Source organism: Hyperoodon ampullatus (genome assembly GCF_949752795.1).
Source record: "Hyperoodon ampullatus genome assembly, chromosome: 4".
Classification (NCBI taxonomy): domain Eukaryota; kingdom Metazoa; phylum Chordata; class Mammalia; order Artiodactyla; family Ziphiidae; genus Hyperoodon; species Hyperoodon ampullatus.
This window is the reverse complement of record NC_136917.1, coordinates 51,789,935-51,812,637: the sequence shown is the minus strand read 5'-3', so window position 1 is coordinate 51,812,637 and position 22,703 is coordinate 51,789,935. Positions and strand designations below refer to the sequence as shown.

Genomic DNA, 22,703 nt, shown 5'->3' with positions numbered 1-22,703 from the left:
AATGCCATTCTGAAAGCAGAAAATTTGTTTCTTTTCACTCTTATATCCCCATGGCTTATCGCAGTGCCTGGCACAAACTAGGTGCTCAGTATATAGTTATTGAGAACTGTATATTTACTTTTTACTCGATGTGGATTTATTTAATAGGTCCCATATTGGACTAGGTAGGAGCCCAGGTCAACTCATTCTTAGCTCTGAGAACAGAGTTCAAAGGATCCTAGGTATACCATAATTTTCATAATTAAGAAACATCCTTTTATAGCAATTTTCTTTTATTGGAAAGTTAGGGCTGCCTCTTGCCCTAGAAAATCACTAATCTAGAAATGATTTATTATTGTCCTGATGTAGTTAACCCATTCAGGCCAAAGTTTGACCACTTTAAGCCAGAAGCTGTTACACAAAACAGGGACAGACTGGCTACAGATGGGAGGAAGAGGATTCAAGACCAGGTGCCATAAGGCTAGGAATGCTTCCCTCTGATATGGTTCTAAATACAAGGGCTGGACCTCAGAGACCCTGTGGATATCTGGTAACTAGGGTATAATGAGTAACATCTTGCAAAGAACATCAAACTGCAGAACCAAAAGAGGTGTCTAGAATTGAGATCACCCAGATAATGAATTCAGCAGAACAGAATCCACCCTTCTAACACTCAACTTTTCTAGTTTCCTTTTGTGGTGGTCCCTGTTTACTGATCATTTACTTAGCAAGGTACTGCCCTAAGCATATATGTATGTGTATATATATGTATATACATATGCATATATATACACACATATATATATATGTGGATATGTGTGTGTGTGTGTATAAACACCTTTTAAAAAATTCTAACAATCCTCTTTTTCAGAGCTCCTCTCTACAGATCATGAAGTAGAGGCTTGGCTAAGTTAAAAGACATGTTAAAGCTTACACAGCCAGCAAGTAGTAGAGCTGGGTGAGAATTTTAAGCTTGTTGGACTCCAAAGAATCTGCTCTTAACTATAATGCCAATGTCACACCAAATGCTAGTCACTAGAAGTTATGACTTTTTTAAAAACCATATTGCGGGCTTCCCTGGTGGCGCAGTGGTTCAGAGTCCGCCTGCCGATGCCGGGGACACGGGTTCGTGCCCCGGTCTGGGAGGATCCCACATGCCGCGGAGCGGCTTGGCCCATGAGCCATGGCCGTTAAGCCTGCGTGTCCGGCGCCTGTGCTCCGCAACGGGAGAGGCCACAACAGTGAGAGGCCCACATACCGCAAAAAAAAAAAAAAACATATTGCAAGGCCACTTGCCTTAATATTTACTAATACTTTACGTATATGCACTTTGAAATTTAAATGGATTTTTCAGTATCTGTAATATCATAGGATACAATAGTTGTATTTTATAATATTCATTATCACAAAGACATAATTATGAAAACAAAAAACGTCCATGTAGTATTTAGAAGAACCTCGCCTCCCACCTCAGGGATGCTCATACCATACTTTGGGAACCCCACATTTTTCTATACTGAACCATGTTTCTTCTGCCTCCTTAGTGGATAAGAGGCATTATAGAAATGGTGCTAAACAACATATGATTTATCGAGGCCTTTCTGGTGATTGGTGTTTTTCTGAGGCTATTTTGAAAGATGGCCGCTTCCTACCCCAGAGGTGGCTGCACTTCAGAGACGATAAGCAAAAGGGTCCCAGCTTGTACAGTCTGCTCAGTGCTTAGGGCGGTCTGGTGGAAAGTAACTGTATAGATATCAGTTATCATCATTCTCATGATGACAATGATTATTTTACATATGGTTGCTTTAAGGGTGAATGGCACGGTCTCATTTGTATGCCAGCATCTGTCAGGCTGTCACACATCTGCAGAATATAACCTCAATTGTGCTATTAATATGTCCCTTTTGCATTCTCCCCAAGGCATCTGTCTCCTAAAATGCCTAACGAAACTCCCCTCCCTCTTGAAGGCCTAGAGGCAAAATTTGGAAAGCATGTCACCTAGACTGGGGACAGCAGAAGCTCAGCTGAGACTGAGCAGATTTCTGGCTCTTGGAATAGATGTCAAGGGAGAAAGGGAACCACCATCCACACTCGTTCTGTTAGCAGCTGCACTTCCAGGCAAAATCTGTAGGCAGATTCTCCTAGGCTCAGACAGTATGTCGCGTCTGCTCTGTGATCAACAAAAGATGCCAGTCACGGTCTTAATGGTCAGTTCTCAGTCTCCATAATCACCACGACTGGCTTACAGCTGCATTCTCTGAAAAGCCTTGGGGAACTCTGAAAAGCCTTGAGCACTCTTCTGTGGTGAAGGTCAGGTGACTGTGTACCTAAACCAGGTCTTTTTACTCATTTGCAACAGCTATACTACAGTTCCCAGCCTGCCTTGCAGTTAGATGTGATCATGTGACTGAGTTCTAGCCAATGGAATGCACACTACTTTAGAACCTGGCTCATAGGAGTCTCCCATGTGTGGTCAATCTTCCTCTTTTGCTGTACAGATGCAGATAAGCATGGTGACACTGGGGAACCACAAGATGGAAAGAACCTGAATCTCTGAATCACTCATTGGAGGAGGCTGCCTGCTGATGGAGATCATCAGTATTGGACTTTACAAGAGAAATAATCTTCTGTATGTTTGAGCCATTATGGAGTCTATTTTATATCAGAACATTCAGAGCTGTACTGTAACTAATATACACTTAAGGTGAAATTGCCAGCTTCTATTTCATGATTAATTATCCACTGGATAGCTCCACTTTGGTGACCCACTAATATTTCAAACTTGACATGTCCAATCAAAATGGTACTTTCTGTATGTCAGAATATTCTAGGTACTGGGATACAGGAATGGATCATACAAAGTTCCTTCTGTCATAAAATTCACATTCAAATATGAGGAAACCCAAAATACACAAATAAAAAAATGAATTTCAAATAGTGATACATGTCATGAAGTTAACGGGGATAGAGGGTTATTGGGGATTAATTGGGAGTTAGTGGGAGGAAGTGCCTCTGAGGAGGTGACAGGAGACTGAAGTCTATATGATGACACATAGTTAGCCATGTGGACTCTGGGGGCAGAGTATTCCAGAAAGAGGGAATAGCACATGCAGAGAATGGAAGTAAGAACAAGGTTTATCCAGGAACAGAAAAGAGGATAGTTGGCTGAAGCAGAGTGAGTCAGGGCAGACTGGTATGACAGGGTATCAAAGAGGGATGCGGGGACACTATCATGTGAAATCTTGCAGTCCAGAATTAAGAACTTGGATCTTATTCTAAGTTCAATAGGAAGCTACCAGCGTGTTTTAATCTGGGGAGGAATGATATCTGAATTACATGTTGAAAGGTCTACTCTGTTATGTGGAACACGTAGTGTGTAGGAGAGCAAGAGAGAATGGAGACTAGACAGTAGGTTATTGCAGTCACATAGGTAAGACAACAGTGGCCAGTACTCGTGTGGGTCGGTAGAATGGAGATGGAGAAAGATGAGTTGATTTGAGATATATTTTAGATGAAGCAAAGGCAGGGCTCACAGATATTGGGTTGTGGGGTGGGGAGGCTGGTGAGTGGGAAAAAAGATCAATATTCACTCTTAGGTCAGTTGCTTAGCTACCTGGATGGTGAAACCATTAACTGAGGTTGGGAATTCAAGTGAAGAGTCAGGTTTGTGGTGGGATGGACCACATGATAGGTGCTGAATAAATGACCGATTTTTAATATTAAATAGAGGGTCAATATAGTAGGGTGAGAATACTGGGTCAGATACTCATTCAGCAATTGTCTTGACTTCTCTAAATTTTAGCTAAACAGAAGATAATAATACAACCCCATAATGTCAATATGGGGTTGTTATATCAAATATACTCTTGGCAGGTAGAGACTGAAGAAGTGTGATGGGCACATGAGCATTGCTAATAAAGTTTGGTTTTCTGATCTGGATGCTACTTACACAGGAGTGTTCTGTCTGTGAAAATCCATCAAGCTGGACAATAATGATATATGCATATCTCAAAATGAGATTCTGTGCATTATATTCCCAGTTCAGAGCTTGGAATTCAATAAATGGCAGCCATTATTATTTTCATTATTACGATACAATGAAAACCATCTCCTATGTACCTGTGGTCCATAATGTCCATATAGGCCATTTGTGAATCCATTAACAAGAGGAAGGAACCCTACACTGAACTCTAAGGTCTGGTCTTATAGTTGATAAAGTCAAATCTAGTTTGTAATTCTTGACACATAAATGCCTCTGCATGAAGGGATTGACTGAGAGTTCTAATCCAGAGGTAGTCCTGGTCTACTACTTGTAATTCAGTACTTCCCTAACTTTGTTTGGATGAACGAGTATCACAGATGCCAATGTAATTTAAAAGGGAACAGTCCTCCACAAGTTCTAGGTCTTCAATTGTGATTGCCCCTTTCTATTCCACTTTCCCCCAAGCTTGCTCATACCTGAATACTCTTGATTCAAGCCAACTGGTTATTGGCCCCAAAGAAAGGATACTAAAACTTTGATTGGTTATTTCAAAGTTCCATAGGTTAATCCTCAGGTCATCAGCTGACATGTAGGTTTCATAGTCGCTGTTGACTGATATGGAGTTGATGTGATATGTGTGTGCATTGGCAAATACTCTTCGCGGGGTGGCCTCCACCATCAGGTCCATGGGTCTCAGGACAGGCACCTGGAATGCAAGAGAAACAAATCACTTCAGAACCAGAGCTCTTTACTAGGAAAAGAGTGTGCATGTTTATGTCTTTATTATCATATACAAAATCATGACTACGTCAAAGGAGCTCTGAGCTAGAAAAGGAGATTGATAAATTACATGTTGTTCCTATTCCCTTTGGTTCCTTTTAGTTTTATTCCTTCCTCAAAAATGTCACCATCCCTTAGCCCTGATGGACAATTTCATCCTTTATAGATTCTAAGATTTTTTTCAAGTGGCCCTCAAAGTGGCCTCATCTCAGGGGAACTTAGAATCCACTGTGGGGTCATTAGCTTCCAGAGCTGTTGTTCCAGATTGTTTTTTAACCATGAAATCTATTTTTGAAAGGAAGTTGTAGGAAAATTTTAGAAACGTCTAGTTCAACTGAGATTAAAATTTGTCCTTCATGGCTTTGGAGGTCTAGACCCCATCCTGGCTTTATCCTCAATCCTTAAGGGAATTGTGGGAAAGCATATAATCACCCAAATTTCTAGTATCCCAAATTCAGCCATTAATATATAGGGCACCCATTGACATCCTTGGTTTAACCTGTTGTCTTGGAGTACCAAAAAGGCAGTGTCCACTTTCACATCAAAACTGTCCTCATTTGGACAATAAATTATATGGTCATCTTACTGGCATATGAAGGATAATCAGTAAATATTTGTTAAGTGAGTGAGTAAGAATATGTGAGTAAATGTTACCTTCCCCATGGGTCAGAGAATCAGGCAGTTAAATATAGTTTTGCACACAAGAAGTTCTTCCTGGCAAATAGGAACAAAGACCCACCTCTGTTCTGACTCCCTCTTTGAATTCAAGGGCACTTCTGCCTACACCTGGGTGAACTGGCTCCTGAGAAAGTAGTGGGAAAACTAACGCCTCAGAGGAGAAAGACTAAAACACAATGCAACAAACACCAAACACGGGCCTGGCCCTTTAACAGAAATGAGAAAATAAAAGCACCAAAAGCGATTTTCTTTTCAGGGAAGTCATCTCTTGCAACTGAGCCCTGATTTGATACCAGGTGGTCGATCACGACTTCAAATTCTGGATTTCTGTCAACCCAGTGGGTGAAGGGAAGAAGGCGGAGACAAAGGTTAAATTCTGTGGCGTGCAGTCACCTCAACAATATAACCTGTTACAAAACAGAATTCTCCCAGCTCAGTCTTGAAGGATTTTGAGGTAGTTTTTAAGTTAAATGAACAATTCAGAGGAATCACAGAATTCTATGCAAATGTGGCAATGGATCTCCTGGAAACCAGAGGAGCTTGAGATGCGGATGTAGGAAGAGCCAGGGGTCCTCTGAAAACCAGCAGTGGGATGGGAGGGAAAGTCTTTGAGAGCCCTCCACCCTGTTCTGGATAATGGTTCTATAGTATAAGCCCAGGGATGGCAAGAACTAGGAGCCCTGGGTTCTGACCACAGATTCACCCCTCGCTGACAGGCTGTGTGACCTCGGGCAATTATCCTGCCCCTTCTGGGCTCTGGTTATACTATCTGAAATACTCACTGTGCCCTACTTATCAAGAAGGTTGGGATCTGCTGAGATGATTTGCCCTTCAGTTCAACCTCCCACTCACCCGTTCAGCAACATTTGCTTGAGCTCTGTACAAGGTCCTGGGGGGTTCAACTGGTGAGCAAAACCAGACACAGGTCCTGCCTTCCTATGGCTGGTCCAGTTGGTAGAGGTAGGTACAAAATCATCTCATAATAAAATGTAGTAAGTACATTTTATTTGTAGTAAGTACAAAAGGAGAGGAAATAGCATTAAGAAGGATTTAACCTGGTCAGGGAGGTCTGGAGAAGTTTTGCTGACGAAGTATAAATTGGTTGCTTAAAGTATGAGAAGGGGTTTACTGGCCCAGGAGGGGAAGGAAGAATGCTCCATTCAGCGAAAAAAAGAGCATGTGCAAAGGTCCCGTGGTGAGGGTAAGGCAAGAATGAAAGATCGATGGATGGGTCAATGTAGTTGAGACAAGAGAGTGATGAGAACCATGGTGGAAGATGAAGTGACAGGGCGGGTAAGAGGCAGGCCCCAAGAAAGATTTTTGCCATAATCCTAAGAGAAATGGGAAGAAATCAAAAGATTTCCAATGATTCTGATATGGTCAGGTTCAAAGTTTTGATGAGATCATTTCTGATGTAGAGTGGAGAACAACTTAGAGGATGAATGAAGCAGAACTTTGAAAAGGAAGGTGATATACCATCGAATGCCAAATGAGGGTGTGTCTGAGTTAAGGCTTTGTAATGGATAAGAAAAGTACCTTTGCCCGTAGGAACTCTCCTGCAAATATTTATTGGGCCTTGACTCTGCGTCAAACATTCTTCATACACCATCTCAGTAATTGTTTCAACAACTCTGTGAAATAGATACTAGTAGTACAAAATACTATTACAAAGAGAAAACTCAGGCTCAGAGAAGCTAAGTCACTGGCCCAGAGTTGCCCAGCTATAGGAGGCATAGCCAGAATTTGATCCCAGAGTCTACCTGACTGCAAATCTAGTGCTTTTTCCACTGTATCACACCACACTCAAAGAACATACATGGTAAGACATGATAAATGCTCTGTAAGGGATATGAGTACAGTGCCCATAGAATTTATGGAATCCATAGGATTATTGGTAGTAATAATGGTAGTGGTAGTCATAGAATTCTGTGGTTAAGCTGCCTCTAGAAATCTCAGTTTGGTGCTGAAGGTGTTCATGGTATTTGAATAGGGCATCTATTTCGTGTGCTTTCAGAGACATGTGCCTGCTCTCGCGGTTTGTCATAAAGGAACTCCCCACCTGGAGCTTTTGAGCTCTGCCCAGCCCCGCAAGGTAGTAGAGCTCAAAGCAGGCTCCCCAGGGCTGTGGAAGAAATGGAATCTGTGAGGACTTCCTGTGGCTTCTCCTCAACTCTTCCCTGGGCCTCCTTCATTACCATGCACTGTCCACAGAGGCTTCCCGTGGCTCTGGTGGCACGGAAGGGAGCATGACAGCCAGGATAAAGAGGCATTACCAAGTGGTAACTGCCAGCCCAGAGCTTCAGTTTAATGTGATGGGCCTGCCTGCTAATTCAGGCTGACATATTGCATGATGTGGCACTTAATGGGGAAGCTCCGGGTAGGTATCTGGGGAGGGAGCGCTAATGCTTTGCCCAGATAAGACAGGGGATGAACGTCACTCATGATATTCCAACACCATTCCCATGCCCAGGTCAAGGCCATCCACTGCCCAGTGACACCCCTCACAAGAAGGAAGAGGGAGGTAAGGCAGTTCAAGCTGGACAGGATGACCAGTTAAGAAACCCTGTTGGGACTGTGTTTTCTACTCCTCCTCTTGGGGCCAGGCAGGGAGAAGAGTGGGACACAGTTCCTTGAGTTCGGCCCACAGGCAACCATTTGGGCTTTCCCTGTAAGATCATGGAGGGCTTCCTGTAGTAGCAGTCACTGCGTTACAGCACCCCTGCCCTTTAGCCCTCTCAGTAGCCGACCTCACAAGGAAGACTCCTTGTTTGCCATTTTACAGGAGAGGTGAAGTATCCTGTCCGATGTCACACAGAGAGGAAGATGAGCAGCTCAACTTGGACAATTTGGTTCCTGCGTGAGCACACGTAACCACTGTTACAAATGAAACTCTTAGGTTGAAATATGAGAATGCCATTTCTGAAAGCTCAGTAATTTCACGTGGTTCAGCCTAACAGTTTGAAAGGACTGTGCCATATGGATGTGACATTGAATCACGGAACACTGAATCTTGGAAGGGCCATGAAAGCCTCTTTCAAGGCTGTCGTGTGTGTGAGTGTGTGTTGGGGGGGCAGAGTGGGAGGCCATGGTGTCTAGGCCTTACCCTCTTCATCATTCCTGGTAATATGTTTGGATTCTCAATCAATATCTTGCTTAAATAACTATTTCTGTGGTTAAGGAAATTTTGAGACCAACTGGCCCAGACAGTTCCTAAATTCCGCAGATGAGGAAATCAGGAGCCTGAGAGGTGACATGCCACGTCTATGGTCACCCAGTTGGGGTCGCCAACACAGCCTGGGTTTCTGCCACTCATCCCAGAGCTTCCCTTCCTCTGCACCCCCGACAGCAGGTGCCTGAGTCATTCTCCACAGAACCAGACAAACTCCAGGATCAAACCAGGACCTTTCAGTGGTAGTTCAAACCCTTTTCTGAGCTATCTTGGCAGTGGCCGTGGGCCTAGACTCATCCCCGAGACAAGGCTGGTGCTGCACTGTGCTTGCGAATGAGAATGGGGGTCAGCCCTTGGCCCTCGGAGGGTACAGGTGGTTCTGGACTGCGATGCTGGAATTCATGTCCTTGCCTCAGGAACCTCATACTCCTCCCTGACCTTGATTCAGTTTCTGCTCATCACCCGGAGCCTGATTCTGAAGATAAGCACCCTGGCCTGGTTGGCCAGATAATAAGCATCGTGTTAGAGTATCAGCTGAATAATGTCCCAGGGCCCAGGAGAGCAGCCTCAGAGTCTAACCTGCCATGGGGCTTACAGAGATGTGTCTCAGCTGGGGTATTAGTGGATGAGAGGAGCCCAGAGCACCCCGTGGCTCCCACCCTCACATCACTCAGGGCTCTGTTCAGTGATCACCCCCCGAGACAGGGGTGATCCCTCACCCCCCCCACCTCGCATAGCACACCCTCCACTCACCATCCTCCCACTCAGCTGACTGCTCATAATGTTAAGCAATTCATCAGTGAATCCTCATCAGTATCCTATCATTTAGCTGGGTGGATCATATGATCTCTGCTGCACAGATGAGGAAACAGGCCAGAAAGGTTAAGTAATCTGTATAAAGTCACACAGCTCATACTCATGCCTGGGACTCCCGACTCTGGAGTCTAAGGCCTTGGCTGCTCTGTCCTCTGGGCTTGGAGGAGCACCCTCAGGTGTGTGGGAGAGATAAGTACGCACGTGGATGTCTCAGTGCAGGTGCACTGCCCAGGACAGTGTCAACCAAACGGGCCCCATGTCTGCTTGGGGAGCTCAAGGGGCACCTCAAAAAGGAGAGGACTAGTAAGCGCGCAGGAGGTGAAGGGTTTGTCGGAATCCACCAGGCAGAAGTTGGGGGCGGGGAGGGGAGGAAGCTGTGCTCCAGTCAGAGGGACCGGCGTGTGCAGAGCTTGGAGGGGACGGAGCAAAGCGCATGCGTGCAAGTGTGTGGTTCTGTGTGTTTCTGGGCATGGGGGGAGGGCGGTCAGCGATTTTGTTACTCACACAGAACATGGAATCAATCCCTCCTCCATATCAGACATGAAGAAAACCTGAGCTGGGTGAGGGTGTGGAGGATGGACGTCATGTTATGTGAGGTGGGGTGAGGATGGAAGGCCTCCCTCAGGGGATGACACTTGAGCAGAGAGCTGAATGGAGGGAGGGCACCAGCCATGTGGCTTTCTGGGAAGAGCATTCCAGGCAGAGGAAACAGCAAGTGCAAAGGCCCTGAGGTTGGAATGTGCTTAGAGGGTAGATGGAACATTGAGGACCCTTTGTGGCTGGAGAGGAGTGAGCAGGGAAGGAAAGTGGTAGGAGAGGTAGGATAAGTAGTCAGGGCTGCATCACAGGTCTAACTGTGGGGATGAGGAAGACTCAGGGAGGTGCAGGGAGCTGCCCAATACTGATCCCCCTCTGTGTTAAGAAATTCCCTTCTCCTTGCTCTCTTTCCCTTCCCTCTCCCTTCCTTCTGTCTCTCCCCACCTCTCTCTCAGGTTTCCTCCCTTCCAGTCTTTCTCATTATCTTTCCTGCCTCTCCTCTTGGGAAATATAAGATCATCTGTCACTTCTCAGAACCCATTTACTAACAAAATGAATGTCGTTGTCATTTGGCTTGTTTGGTGACCACAGTGGTGATGCATCACAGTCTTCCACGGCACCTAAGCAGGTGTTGGCGGGTCACGAAGCCCCCTTCAGAGACATACGATGAAAGAGGAGCAGAATCCTTTAAAGCCCCCCACTTTAAACGACACCTGTGAAAATGCACAGCAGGGAGACAGGCTAGAGGTGAGGGCTCTTTACAGGGGAAAAACAACAGCTGTGCTCACCGTGGCAACATCCAGTGCCCCTGTAAGTTGACGGATTCAAGGCAAGAGTCTGAGAGAGAAGAGACGGCCGGACAGGAGCTCAAGAAAAGAAAGAAGATGGAGCCATGGAGAAGGAAGGAGAGAGGTGTCCATCAGTACAAGGATGTGAATGGATTTCAGCTATTTTGTAACTCTGGGTCAAATATGATTGAGTTCAGCAGACAAACACGTGAATACCCTTGAAATATTAAGTACAATCAACATAATCAACATGAAATTTGAAGAAACTGCTATCAATTTTTTTTTTTCGGTACGCGGGCCTCTCACTGTTGTGGCCTCTCCCGTGGCGCAGCACAGGCTCCGGACGCGCAGGCTCAGTGGCCATGGCTCACGGGCCCAGCTGCTCCGCGGCATGTGGGATCTTCCCAGACCGGGGCATGAACCCGTGTCCCCTGCATCGGCAGGCGGACTCTCAACCACTGCACCACCAGGGAAGCCCAAAAACTGCTATCAATTTAAATTCATGCTTGCTCCCTATCTCCTTGTCAGTATTCAATAGATGCTCCCCACTGCCGTCCCCAGTAACTGAGATTACTCTGTATTGAGACTGACAGGACATATTCAGGCCATGGTGTTACGGAGGTTCCATGTCATCAGTTAGGAAGTTCACATAGGAATGTTATGACCACACACTGGCCCCAGATAAAACCTTCCATAAACATTTATTAAGCATTTACTACGTGCTGGGCAGTTACCACACAGAGTATCCTTATAAAGCTTAGTGAGGACAGAGAATACACAACCCCCTACCCACCCCTTCTTGTTCATAACCAGCCCTTTTGGGAAGCTGAAACCATGTTTGTTTGATCTAGAAAAGAAACAGGTAGGAGCTGTCCACCTTTCCCTTGGTGCAGGGAATCCCTGACCCTGGTGCTCTGGGACCACAGGTTCAAGGCCTGGTGGGGAATCTGGGGTGATAATACCATTCCATCTAGAGGCCCTAAATGGTCTCTAGACCATTTCCAATAGAGGAAAGGGTAGAAAGTTCCAGATTTCAGCCTCACTTCAAGTTTGCCACCTTGCCTTTCCTGGGCTTCCTTCAAAAAATATCCTCTGTGACTCTCCAACGATAATTACTGTAGGTTTGGGATAAAGCCAATAGCTAAAGAGCATCCAGACTTCACTGCCAAGGAAGAGGGAGTGAGTCATCTTGAAGATGGGAGAGCCAGTGGGGTCCTGCTATAAATATCCCTGTTCCAAAACAACCCAGCTTAGCAGTGCAGAGCAGCTGTCTTCAAACAGGAGAATGTAATGACTTCCCAAGAGCTATCTGGAACAGTTTTAAAGGAGACCACTTCTCCATCTCTAACTTAATATAATTTCCTTCTTAAAATCAAATCATGTCAGGACATACCCACAGCCTAGGTTCTCCTTCTCACATTTGGAAAAGAAACAAACCTTCCCCATCCTGAATCTTACTGTGGGGCGTTGTCCAAGGTATAAACACTTCAGGGAAGGACAATCAGATGACACCTTTAATCAAAGCCCCACAAATGTCCCGCCCTCAGCTCATTATAATATGAATTTCTAATCAAATTTTACTTCTTATGTTTAATCATTATTTGTCAGAATTGCATGTTTTATGTTGTTTTGGTCAATTGTGTTCTATTAATAATTTTAGAGACAATTAAATCCACAAGAGAATTTTAAACTCTTACAGTCATACAGTCATAGGGAGGGAAAAAAAATCTACCTATTTTTCATTGTAGATATGATAAAAAAAAGCATTTAACATTTATTTGGGGGAAGTGCAGTGAAAAATATGTAATTAAAGAAGAAAAAGGAACAACAGAAAGTTCTGACTTTTAAAGAACCTGTTCATTATTCTTTTAATGGATATTGATGGGTATCCAGTTACAATGGTATTTAAATTCCATGGGATGCATTAAAAAGGTGATATAACAGCTTTATTTTAAACTGCCTATGTTTAAAATACTCCTGAAATCACATCCTCTGTAAGTATTTAACATTCTGATGGAAGTGATTAGTTGTCTACTTAAAAATGCTCAAGAAGCTATGTGGCTTTTCAAAATTCTTCTAGTGGGTACACAAGCACAAAATTTGAAGTTGCATGGTGTTAAAGAGTTTTTAGAGTCATACAGACCTGGGCTTGAATCTTGGCTGGTCTATTTACCAACCATGTGGCCCTGGGCTTCTTACTTCATCTTTCTCCATTTCAAGGCTCCCTTCCACAATGTTAGAGATAGCAGCTCTCTGTACCTTTGTTGAGAAAATTTAGCACATGGCCTGATACATACCATCTACCAAAGAGACATTTCTGGAGAGCTTACTTTTGCCAAATTGTGCTAAGCTGTATGTATACTGTATGTATACCATGTTATTGAATCTTCACAATGACCTTAAGAGGTGGATACTAATATTGTTCCCACTTTACAGGTTTGGATCCTGAAGCAAATGAAGGGGTGAAACTTGCTCAAGGTCATACAGGTACTTGGAGGTGGATGAACTTGACCATCTGGCTCGAGCCCCTATGGTAGTTATCACTAGAATCCTTCACATTAACTTTCAATTGTCAAAAAAATGGTCCATTCTGAGAGACTGCCTAGGGAAGATTTTCTGAATTTTTCTATAGGCTGTGGGGTTTAGGCATCCCTTCCATCCACCCTAGGGATTTCAGTCATGATTATAGAACTAAGCAGTGCTCAGGAGAAGTGGCCAGCGGAATGATTGGTCATTGGGTAGCAACTAACTTTGTTGGGAAAAAAGGTGGAAGGCTTTTCTGGTTGGGAGTTTTCCTAATAGCTTCTGTCCACATTGTCATGAAAACCATGTACAATATGGTCGTTCATCCAATTATCAAACCAACCTGGGGGGCACAGTCTGGCATTCTGTATACCCATTATCAGAGGGTAATTCAGTGTAACAAACCAAATCGAGTATGTACAAAGACTGTCAAATAAAATAAACCACTCACAAATTAAATTACTTCCCATTTTCAGTGGGAAGAATGCCAGTCATTTTTCATTTTAAAAAATATGCATCTTAATTCCATTTTTTAAGAACATGAAAAGAAGCCTTTAAAGGCGTCTTCTGCTGACTGTATTGAGGTTCATCTTCCCTAGGCCCATCTCTCCTGGTCCTGGGGCATTTTCTCTCAGAGAATTAACGGAGCATTAAGCCTTACCCTGGTCAGAACACTTGTTTCCTCCATGGTGGATGGAGCTCAGAAAGCAGGAGTGAGAGGTTGGCTCCAGTTTACAGAGACATATCAGAGCTGTTGTTTCCAGAATGAAACTGCCACTCAACACCACCCCGCCAAACCCCCAGGGAATCCTATCCAAATAATATAATTTTTAGATTTCCTGGATCACACCCTTCAACAGCCTCAATATGTCCCTGAGTTCTTTTACTGGCTTTGTCAAATAGATTGAAATAAGCCTGAGAGGAAAAACCCCTTTGGACCAAATCAGGCTTTGTGCTTCAGGGTCTTAAATATCTTAGGATTATATTCTTTGACAAACATTTATTAAGTGCCAGTCGCTGTTCTGGGTGGTATGAGTACAGGGTGAACAAAGCAGATTAGCTGCAGCACTTAAAGTCTAATAGGGAAGAAAGACATTAATGACTGGAGGTAGACACATTGTTACAAACTGTCACTGATGCTATAAAGAGATGAGTATTGTTTCAAGAGAGGAAAAAATATTCTTTCATTAAATGAAACAAGGCCTCTAATTTAGATTGGGGAGTTAGGTACATTGCTTTTTGAAGAAGTGATGGCTCCTTCAACCCCAAAAGCAGAGCCATAAGCATTGCTCTTCACTGGGGGTCAAAGTGCCATCTGACAATGTCTGGAGATATTTTTGATTGTCACAATGGGGCCTATACTATTGGGTAGAGACCAAGGATGATGCTAAAAGCCCTACGATGTACAGGACAGCCTCTAGCCACAAAGAATTATCCGGCCCAGAGATGTGGGGATATATGTCTATGTATAACTGATTCACTTTGTTATCAAGCAGAAGAAGCTAAGACACCATTGTAAAGCAATTATATTCCAATAAAGATGTTAAAAAAAAAAAAAGAATTATCTGGCCCCAAATGTCAACAGTTCTGAGACTGAAAAGTCCAGTTCTTAAGGAAACCTTTCTGGAAAGAGTCTAAATCAAAGGTGGATAAAAGAAACCCAGTATTAACTTCCACAATAGGCAGCAAAAAGTTTCAGTCCATAAAGATCTTCTGGTTTAAAAAGTCTTTATATACACATAAAATATAGGAAAGAGTGATCATCCATCTAGCCATCTATCTATCTATCTATCTATCTCTCAAAGACTTATCCCTTATTGCCAGCTACAAGAATAACACACAACCCATAAAAAAAAAATACCTGGGGAATTAATACGTATTTTTTAAACCCAATGCATCAAAGATGGTTTTTATGGCAGACTAACAATTTCATGCTCTCAGTGTCTTTGACTCCTTTTGGCCTCTCTACAGAAAAGAGAGGAAAAATATCTTTCCCTCAGAAGATGAACTCACTCTCTAATTACCAGCCCATGCAGCAGCCTGTAATTCTGCCAGTTTTATCTTGTTTTTTTCTCCCAGACACTTCCATTTTCTGCCAACATTGCTATTTCTCAAAGCGTGTCTCCCTGCATTCTGAAAGGCATGTTCACTGCCTTTCCTGTTATTTCCCTTGATGTTTCACATTGTGTAATTCCACAGGAGAAAAGGAGACATCTTAAAATATCACAGGAGAGGAAAATTTCAATTAACGTTTATAGGTGGGGAAGGGGATGGGATGGGAAGAGGCAGTGGTTTAAGTCTGGTTAGGATTAATCACAAAAATTATTTTAGTTTTGTTTTTTAACTGCTATTGATGTAAGTTTTTCTGAAATCTGCCCACACGCTTTCTCCTATTAACAATGAGGATAAACATCACTGAATCTTTGATGATCAAGGATCAATAAGACCTCAGGAGTATCACACTATATTCTGTCATTCACTACTGTGGCTTAATACAGATCTAAGAAGATAAGTATACATTTGATATAAACTTAAAGAATCTTAGAGTTGGAAGTTATTACACTAAAAAGTCATCAGTGTCTTTACACTAAAGAAGTCATTACACTAAAAAGGTGTGGGTGTACGCAAAGATGCATCTCTAAGACCTTTGAAACACGGCCTTTCACAGGTAGGAACAAAGCTATATACAGAACTAAACTGTGTCAGTTCTGCCTACTATGGTGGTACTGGTTACTAGTGACATTCTGATTTAGGAGCAAAGTGACTTTTCAGGATTGCACCGTCTGGTTCCCATCCCTGGGTGCACATTAGAATCAAATGAGGCTTCTTATTGAAAACTGATGCCTGGGTCCCACCACTGGGTGGTGGTGTTGGGGAGTGTTGTTAAGTCAGAATGCCTGGGAGGTGGAACCCAAGTACTAGTGTTTGGAAAGCCCGTGGATGACCGATACGTAGAGCCAAGGCTGAGAGTCAGTGAATTGGAGGGGGTAAATGGAGGAGCTTCCGTACAACAGACTCTTAGCCATGGTTGGAGTATGAGATTATACGAGTTTAAAATTATTTTTAGAGTTGTATACTGATTGAGGTTTTTGTTAATATTTTTCTAAAAACCTCTGATTTTAATAAATGGATTAAAAGGTAACAATTGATGGAAGGTAAAAATGACAGGAAAGGGTTACTATTTGTAATATATAAAAAAGTTCCCCCCAACTGATAAAAAGACAACTCAGTAAAAATATGGGCAAAAGGACATGGAGAGAACATTTAGAAAAAGCTAGAAGGAAATCACCAAGAAATACATAGAAATACGCCCAACCTTATTCGTAGTCAAGGAGATGCAAGACTTTTAATTCTTTAATCTTATAGAAGATTAATCTTATTAATCTTTAATCTTATAAAAATTTTAGTATATGCGACTACTGTTCTAAGCCTTTTCTAACTATTAATTCATTTAATACACAAAACAATTTTATGAGGTAGGTATTCACATCATACCTCTTTTTACAAATAAGTGTAACTAAAATACAAGGCAGTAACGTGTCTCAGCTTAAAGTCACACAGCTAGTGCTTGCTGGAGCTCAGATAGGTACTTGGGTGTTCTGGCCAAGAGCATCCTTATCCTTAAGCACTATCCTACACTCCCTTCTCAGTAGTATCTCTACTGGGATGTGCAAAAATGACAATGACTGATAACATTCTATCCTGGAGATGGTATGAGGAAATGGGCACTTGCTGGTGGGAGTATGAATGCAACAAGATTTTCAGAAGGTGATCTGGAAGTAGCGATTAAAATACAATAATGTGCACATCTTTCGACTTAGCAAAACCTACCTTAATGGAAACTATCCTATAAAAACTAGACATCGGTTTATGATGATATATGTTTGAGATCATTTATTGCAGCATTGTTAGTTACAATGACATTGTAACAAAATCTGGAAATAAGGTGACTGTCTATGAATGGGGGACTGGTTTAATAAGTCATAGTATACCCATACTTTAGAATATCGGCAGCTACTTCAAAGAAGATGAATGACCAGGAGGGATGTTTATATTACTGAGCAGAGTAGTGTGTATAGTATGATCTTGAGTTTGTAAAAACAAAACAAAATCATATCCATCCATTAAGGTTAATACATGTTTGTGTAGACATAGAGAAAGGTATGGAAGGACACACACCAAACTAGTAACATGAGTTACCTTAACATGTGGGGTCACGATATAGCATTATTTGACTTGTTGCTATAACCCTGTGTTAGTTTTGTAATGTAAAAGAAAAAAGAAGGGAAATCCTTGCCTCTCATGTCCAGCCAGGGCAGGATTCTCAGGATTCTTCAGCCTGCACTGGACCCTTCCTGGGAAAGCATAAGCAGCTCTAAATCAGCATGGCTTCCTCATTCCTTTGAATTTAGATCTGCTTTCCTTAACTGTCCACCTGTTAGTTCCCTGGGTTGACAGAGAGCCAGTCTACCCCTTCCTCTATACAAAAGCCCTCCAGATATTTGAGGACAGACCTCAACCCATCCCACTCTCCATTCAATTATACCAAGACTTAGCCTCTAATCTTTATTCCACACCAGTGGTCAGGGCTGGGTCACCTCTACTGATGCTTTGCCTTACTGAACACAATCTGCCAGAGTTCAGAACACAGAGGGACGTGTATGCTTCTGTACAGTACAAGACATGTGCTTTCTACTCATACAGCTTAAAACGGATTTACACTTGTAATAGTCCATATTACAGTGTCAACTAAAATTTCCAGGTCTTCTTTCAAATCAGTTAATGTCAAGTCAAATCTTTTCTACTAACTACTTTGAACATGAATGTGATTTCCTCAATTCTCTCCCCTAGGGTTTATCCTTTTCTCTTAAAAGTGAAATGCAGGAATAGGAAAGAGTATGTATGTGAATGTAGGAATCTAATGAATTGTGGATTCTGGATAATGGCATTTTTCTGTATAATGAAGATGATGGGTCAGCAGACGGGTGAATGCGCTAGGTATATGGAGAAGACAATGACGGTGTTCTGAAGTTTGGCTGGAGGCTGGGAGGTACCTTAAATCCTCCGTTCCCCAGCGGCGGGGCTGAATTTGAAATGTAATGATCCTGGCAAATAAAGTTGTCATGTGAAGTGGGCGGGGGAAGACATAACTCTCCAGGAGAAGGTTTGCTAGTTCCAAGGAGAGAAAGCAGGAATGGGCCAAGAACAGAGGTGAAGGAATGGGACAAAGAAGAGAAAAGAGTGTTTGAGAAAAGCAGCTGCACACAGGACTATAAAGAAAAAAGGATGGCAAGCCTCCAGGGATGGGAACGGAGAAAGAGAGAAAAAAAGCAGGCTGGGGGCAGGGGGAAGTTCTATTCTAGTCTGCACTCTTTAGAGGCCAAGAAACAGAAAGCTTCTCAAACTTAGGTAAAACAAAACCAACTTAAAAAACAAAAGGATTATTGTAGGAGAGAAAAATCTTGCAGTTTACCAGGACCAAAACCAGAGGATGTGAAATGGAACAGGGGCTTGGCCTGCTGTTAGGAGCCTGGGGGTGGGGGTGGAACTTTACTTTGTCTTTCTGGCTCTGTGTCTGTCTCTCTTAGGGCCCACCTGGCTTCTTAAACTGCTTCTCTCTTCATGTCAGGCCCTCTCTTCTCTCTTTGCCAATAAAAGTTAACTCTGTCTGTTTACCAGTCTGAACATGGCCTTCAGTGAGTCACTCTAGCATTGACTCCATCCCACTTTCAAACCAAACATGCAGCACTATCAGAAAGGAGAGAAGGGAACAAGCAGAAAGGGAAACACAGTAGGGAGAAAGAAAGACATAGTCAGACCCTTCTAGGGAAGTCTCATCCCTGCCCTTGAACATGCTGCATTCACAATCACCTCCATGCCTTTTCCTACAACGCCCCCCTTGTTCACCCCACTTCCATCTACCCCCCCCTTCCCTAAGCCTTCCTTGATCCCGATCGCTCCAGAACTCGCCCCATTCCTCATACCGTGTATGCACACAATCCAGTGGAGAATAATCTGATATTTTTAAGAGTTCTAAATTCTAGCTTCCTTCTTCACATTGGCACTGTTTTGACAGCCTTCTTGGAATCATTTCCTAACTTGAGTTCCTAGTGCTAATAATTTAGACTTCTAGCAGTCTCTTGTTCAAAGAGAGTAAAGCACAATTGGTCACTATGCCCTGGATAGAGATTTTATTTTGTTTGGAATGCTGTTATAATTGCCTTTCAATCTTCTTCAAGCAATGAATCCACTGCTTTAACTCTCTCTTATACACTCTCTCCCCATGTGCCTGTCAATCTTACACGGCAATCACGTTTTTTCAGACTAGCTCATTAAACTGTATTAGGCTAAGGGTGTATCCTGAACTGAATAAGATTTGGTAATTACTTCTTCTGGAACAACATACTATTTTGGATGACTTATTCCTGGTCGAGTTTTAACTGACACTTTTATGTTATTATTCACTAAGACCCTGGGGTCTTTTTCACACATGCACTTTGTCTTTCCACATTCTACACATGAATGGTTGAATTTTCTCTCCACATGCACTAGCTCTGTGCTTTGTCCTCTTAGAACTCTACACCCTTTCTGTCCCCCTCAAGTTTTCAAGGTTGTCATCCATTTCCTTACTCACTCCTGACCTCTTCTTTGCCCCCTAGTTTTGTGAAATGGGAGCCTATATAATGATGAGGTGGAGGAGGAAGGGTGACAGGGTGGATCTTATAGGCTTTAAGGTTGACTCATAGGATTAAAAGCTCCATTCATTTTTTTTCTTCCTGAAGGAAGAAATATGAATTATTTTCTCAAACAGGCAAAGCAGAGGACCTCTTTAAAAACCATAAGGTTCTGAGGCTCACAGTGAAAAGGAAGGGAAAACTAATCATACAGAGGGAAAAGAGGACAAATCTGCATTTCATTTAAAATCACTGTAGTTGAACTTCAAATTACTCTACCTCACTTCCACCTACCTCACATTCTATTAAGAACTTATTTTGCCCTTCATCTAGGAATAATTATATACCGAACTGCATCACATATGCATTAGTATATGGATTCACGTACATATGCTTAGCATAAGCCAGAAAAAAAAAAGGAAGGAAACACATTTGAATAATGTTGACTGTTGCAACTGCATTCCATTCAACGATTGGAGGCACCCAAGTAAGTATGAGATGTGGGCAGTGGATCTGCTCTTTCGTCAGGCAGATCTGTGCGGATATCACCTCCCAGCATCTTGATGTGTTGAATGAGCTACTAAGGTTTAAAGAAGTCTATTTTTTCATAAATGGCCTTCCACATTTGGGGTATAGCTTTATATTGTACATTATTCTTTATATTATGCATATTTATGTGTAAATATTATTTTGTACAGAGTTTATAAGAAAAACTATGTACACTATATCATATGGGTAATTTAAGGGATTCTTCAAGGATATTTTTATGGGATGACTTTGGAATCTAGCCTGTGCAAAATTGCCCACTTTACTGACCCTTTTTCAGGATCAGCAGAGGCAGGATTCAAACATAATCTGAATTCATAGACCATACTTTTTCTATTACACCAGGGAATCTAAAATCTTGATACTTTTAAGACTCTTCATTAGATTATCCTGGGAATCTTCTATCTTCCTTTGTCAAGGTCTAACTTACAGTAAGATATTCTAACACTTGGAAGAGTTAATGTAACTATTTCCAAGCAATATTTGTTGAGCACTTACTAGATGCAAGGCACTACTGGTATACTATGGCTATGGAATCATCTTTTTCCAAAAGCAGCTCACTAATTGAGAAGACAAAACAAAGAGTCTAATCGTACAAGAAACTCATCACATAATTTGTAGGCAGGGGTCAATAACAGGGCCTTGTAAGTAATGATAAGGACTTTGGAATTCATTCTAGGTGATAGGGGAAAATATCTGAGGCTCTTAATAGTGTAATGAATGATCTGATCTATAATTTTAAAACATCATACGAAGTGCAATGTGGTTATCAGATTGTGAAATGTGAGGGGGAAGAGAGTGAGTGAATGTAGGAAGAAGCATTGGAACGCTCTTTTACATGGTAGTGATGGACATAGGCAAGAAACAAGCTAGCTGAACTTAGGAAGGAACTGAAAGAGAAAATAAAACAATTATAGAGATATAAGCTGCTTTGAAGGAACAACAGTAAAACACAGAGAAAAATCTGAAAAACATAGTTATCAACATGGTTTATAAGCATGAGGAAATGACACAAGGCAAAGTGGAAAAGTACTAAGACATAAAAATCAGTGGAAAGCAGACTATACTTGCAGAAAAGAAAGAGGATCCAATGTATGTATTATTGTTGGTCATGAAGAGACCAAAAGAAGTGAACAGGAAAAAATACTTAAAATATGTTTTTTAAAAATGCCTGAAACAAAGACTTAAATCCAAGACTGCAAGGATTGAAAGGGTACAGTATACGAACAAAAAGTGATGAGAGTTAATACCAAGGCATACTCTGGTGAAGTTATTTCACTTCAAGTATAAAGATTTATGGGTTATACAGAGCTTTAAAAATGAGTCAAATTTATAAGAGGTAAAAATAAGGCTGGTTTCAGACTTCTCTGCACAGTAAACCCCACATCAGAAACAGAACCAAACAGTGTCCACAAAGTTATAAAGATTTTATATTCTTTCGGGCTGTGATTTAGCATAAAAGCAAAATTCTTAAGCACGCAAAAACTCAGGGAACACAATATTTATGAGCTTCTACTAGAATGTAAGCTCCGTAGTGGTAGGGTCTGCTTCCATAGTGTTTTCCATTTTCTCGCCAGCACCCAACACACAGAGCATTATACATAGTAGACACTCAACAAATGTTTGTTGATTGAATTAAAAAACTTTTTTATGTAACGAAAATTGGACACGTTCTCATTCAGAGAGTCCCAGACTGTTTTTTTCATCAGAACCACCTGAGAGCTGTTAAAGAGAAAAAGAAAATACAGATTGCCCAGATTCACACTTTGAGATTCAAACTCAGTTGGGCTTGGGTATCTTGATTTTTAAAAAGCTCCCAAATAACCGCAGGGAAATTAGCCTAGTGCTTGTCAAACGTCAGTTCTTTTAGTATTCTTTCCAAGTTTTTTTTTTACCTTATCTATTTACCAAGACTATTATTTACTTAATATTTTCTTTAAATGAATCTGCTTTTTAGTAAACTCCATTAGTTTTGATAGGGATCTTTACATCACAGCAATACATGAAAAACTAGTTTTCAATGAACTGCCAAAAAACCAGAAGAATGTTATAAAGATAAATACAACGAAAAAATGTTCTTAAATTCTAGACAGATATGGTCACCTGGAAGGACTCAGAGCTTAAGGCCAGCTCTCAGTTTAAAAAAAATTAAGATTTATAAGTGTTATTAGACGGGTTAACACAGTATTAACTCAAAGTAAGACTTTGGGCTTCATGTAATCAGAACAATT

The 22,703-nt window shown here is 41.9% G+C and overlaps 1 protein-coding gene across 4 annotated transcripts in view; it reads right to left on the bottom strand.

Annotated features, from left to right (window-relative positions):
• Positions 1-22,703, bottom strand: part of PPP2R2B (protein phosphatase 2 regulatory subunit Bbeta) — a gene marked incomplete at both ends in the record, with an annotated part of 453,825 nt that overhangs the window by 54,904 nt on the left and 376,218 nt on the right. For all 4 annotated transcript variants that reach the window (XM_079702158.1, XM_079702159.1, XM_079702157.1 and 1 more), the window contains one exon: positions 4,490-4,667. In XM_079702158.1, coding sequence (XP_079558284.1) covers positions 4,490-4,667 — 178 coding nt within the window. The remainder of the gene's footprint in view (positions 1-4,489; positions 4,668-22,703) is intronic.